The following is a 1,303-nucleotide window of genomic DNA, read 5'->3' as shown; positions in this document are numbered from 1 at the left end:
TTATAGTTGTAGTGATGGTGGTAGTAGTAGTCATTGCTGTAGCTGTAGTGGTTGTTCTTGTGAGCACTGTTGTAGTAGTGGTTACTGCTGTTGTGATGGTGGTAGTGGTTATAATGGTAGCTGTGGCATCCCTGACCCTTTTACAGGGTCTCCAAGGCAGGTGAGACAGTTGGAGGAGGGCATCCTTAAACCAGAGACCTAGGCCCCAATATATACAAAGAAGTGGACCCTGGCAATACAACAGAGGAGGCCACTGTGCTGCATATATTGAAATCATAGTAGCTTATATTGATAATGTGAGAGACAGAGAGAAAAAAAGGTGGGACCCAAGAATAGAAAGAGGGAAAATAGGACAGGGACGGACAGAGGAAGAGGAGATGCAGAAGGAAGGGAGGAGCCAAAAGGCAAAAGTGGGAGGGATAGAGGAAGAAGAGATGCAGAAGGAAGGGAGGAGCAAAAAAGGCAGAAGTGGAGGTGAAGGAGACATAGGAAGAGGAGATGTAGAAGGAAGGCAGGGGGAAAAAGCAGAAGTGGGAGGGACAGAGGAAGAAGAGATGCAGAAGGAAGGGAGGAGCAAAAAGGCAGAGGTGAGAGAAACAGAGGAAGAGGAGATGTAGAAGGAAGGCAGGGGGGGGAAGCAGAAGTGGGAGGGACAGAGGAAGAAGAGATGCAGGCAGAGGTAGAGGCAAGAGAGACAGAGGAAGAGGAGATGTAGAGGGAAAGTAGGGGCAAAAAAACAGAAGTGGGAGGGACAGAAGAAGAGATGTAGAAGGAGGGAGGGGTAAAAAGCAGAAGAGGAAAAAGAAAGGGAGAAAAAAGGAGAGAAAAGCAGAAGGGGTGGGAGGGACAGAGGAAGATGAGATGCAGAGAAAAATAGAGGGTGTAAAAAAAGTAATGAGGAAGAGGGAGAATGTACAGAGGAGGGGAGGAGAAAGTTAGTGGTGGTGGTGGTAGAAATAGTAATAGGGGGCAGGCAGAGAGGTAGAATAAAAGAGCCAAAGAGTCAGTCACCTGATATGTAAGGAAGTCATTTGGCATCTGTGGGGGTCCGGCCATCTCACTGGCACGGTGCAGGCCCAGCACAAGCAGGTCCATGACCAGTCCATAGAACTGGACAATGAATGAGGAGAACTGCAAACCTCGGATGATTCCATACGAATTTGTGTGGTTCATGTCCTGGAAAAAGAAAGAGAAAGAGAGAGAGATACACAAAGATTAGAATCGTAAAGAAAACATCCTATTGCTGTTGTAGGCTCTCATTTGCGTATAAGAAACAGGTGGTACACACATACATACGTACATC

The 1,303-nt window shown here is 47.0% G+C and overlaps 1 protein-coding gene across 1 annotated transcript in view; it reads right to left on the bottom strand.

Moving 5' to 3' along the window:
* LOC106883575 (pre-mRNA-processing-splicing factor 8) overlaps nt 1–1,303 on the bottom strand; it is an 86,626-nt gene that overhangs the window by 37,844 nt on the left and 47,479 nt on the right. Inside the window, exon 20 of the mRNA XM_052978062.1 lies at nt 1,012–1,176. Coding sequence (XP_052834022.1) covers nt 1,012–1,176 — 165 coding nt within the window. The remainder of the gene's footprint in view (nt 1–1,011; nt 1,177–1,303) is intronic.

This window comes from Octopus bimaculoides, chromosome 30, assembly GCF_001194135.2.
Source record: "Octopus bimaculoides isolate UCB-OBI-ISO-001 chromosome 30, ASM119413v2, whole genome shotgun sequence".
Taxonomy (NCBI): Eukaryota; Metazoa; Mollusca; class Cephalopoda; order Octopoda; family Octopodidae; genus Octopus; species Octopus bimaculoides.
The sequence above is the reverse complement of the archived record's forward strand: the minus strand, read 5'-3'. Positions and strand labels throughout refer to the sequence as shown.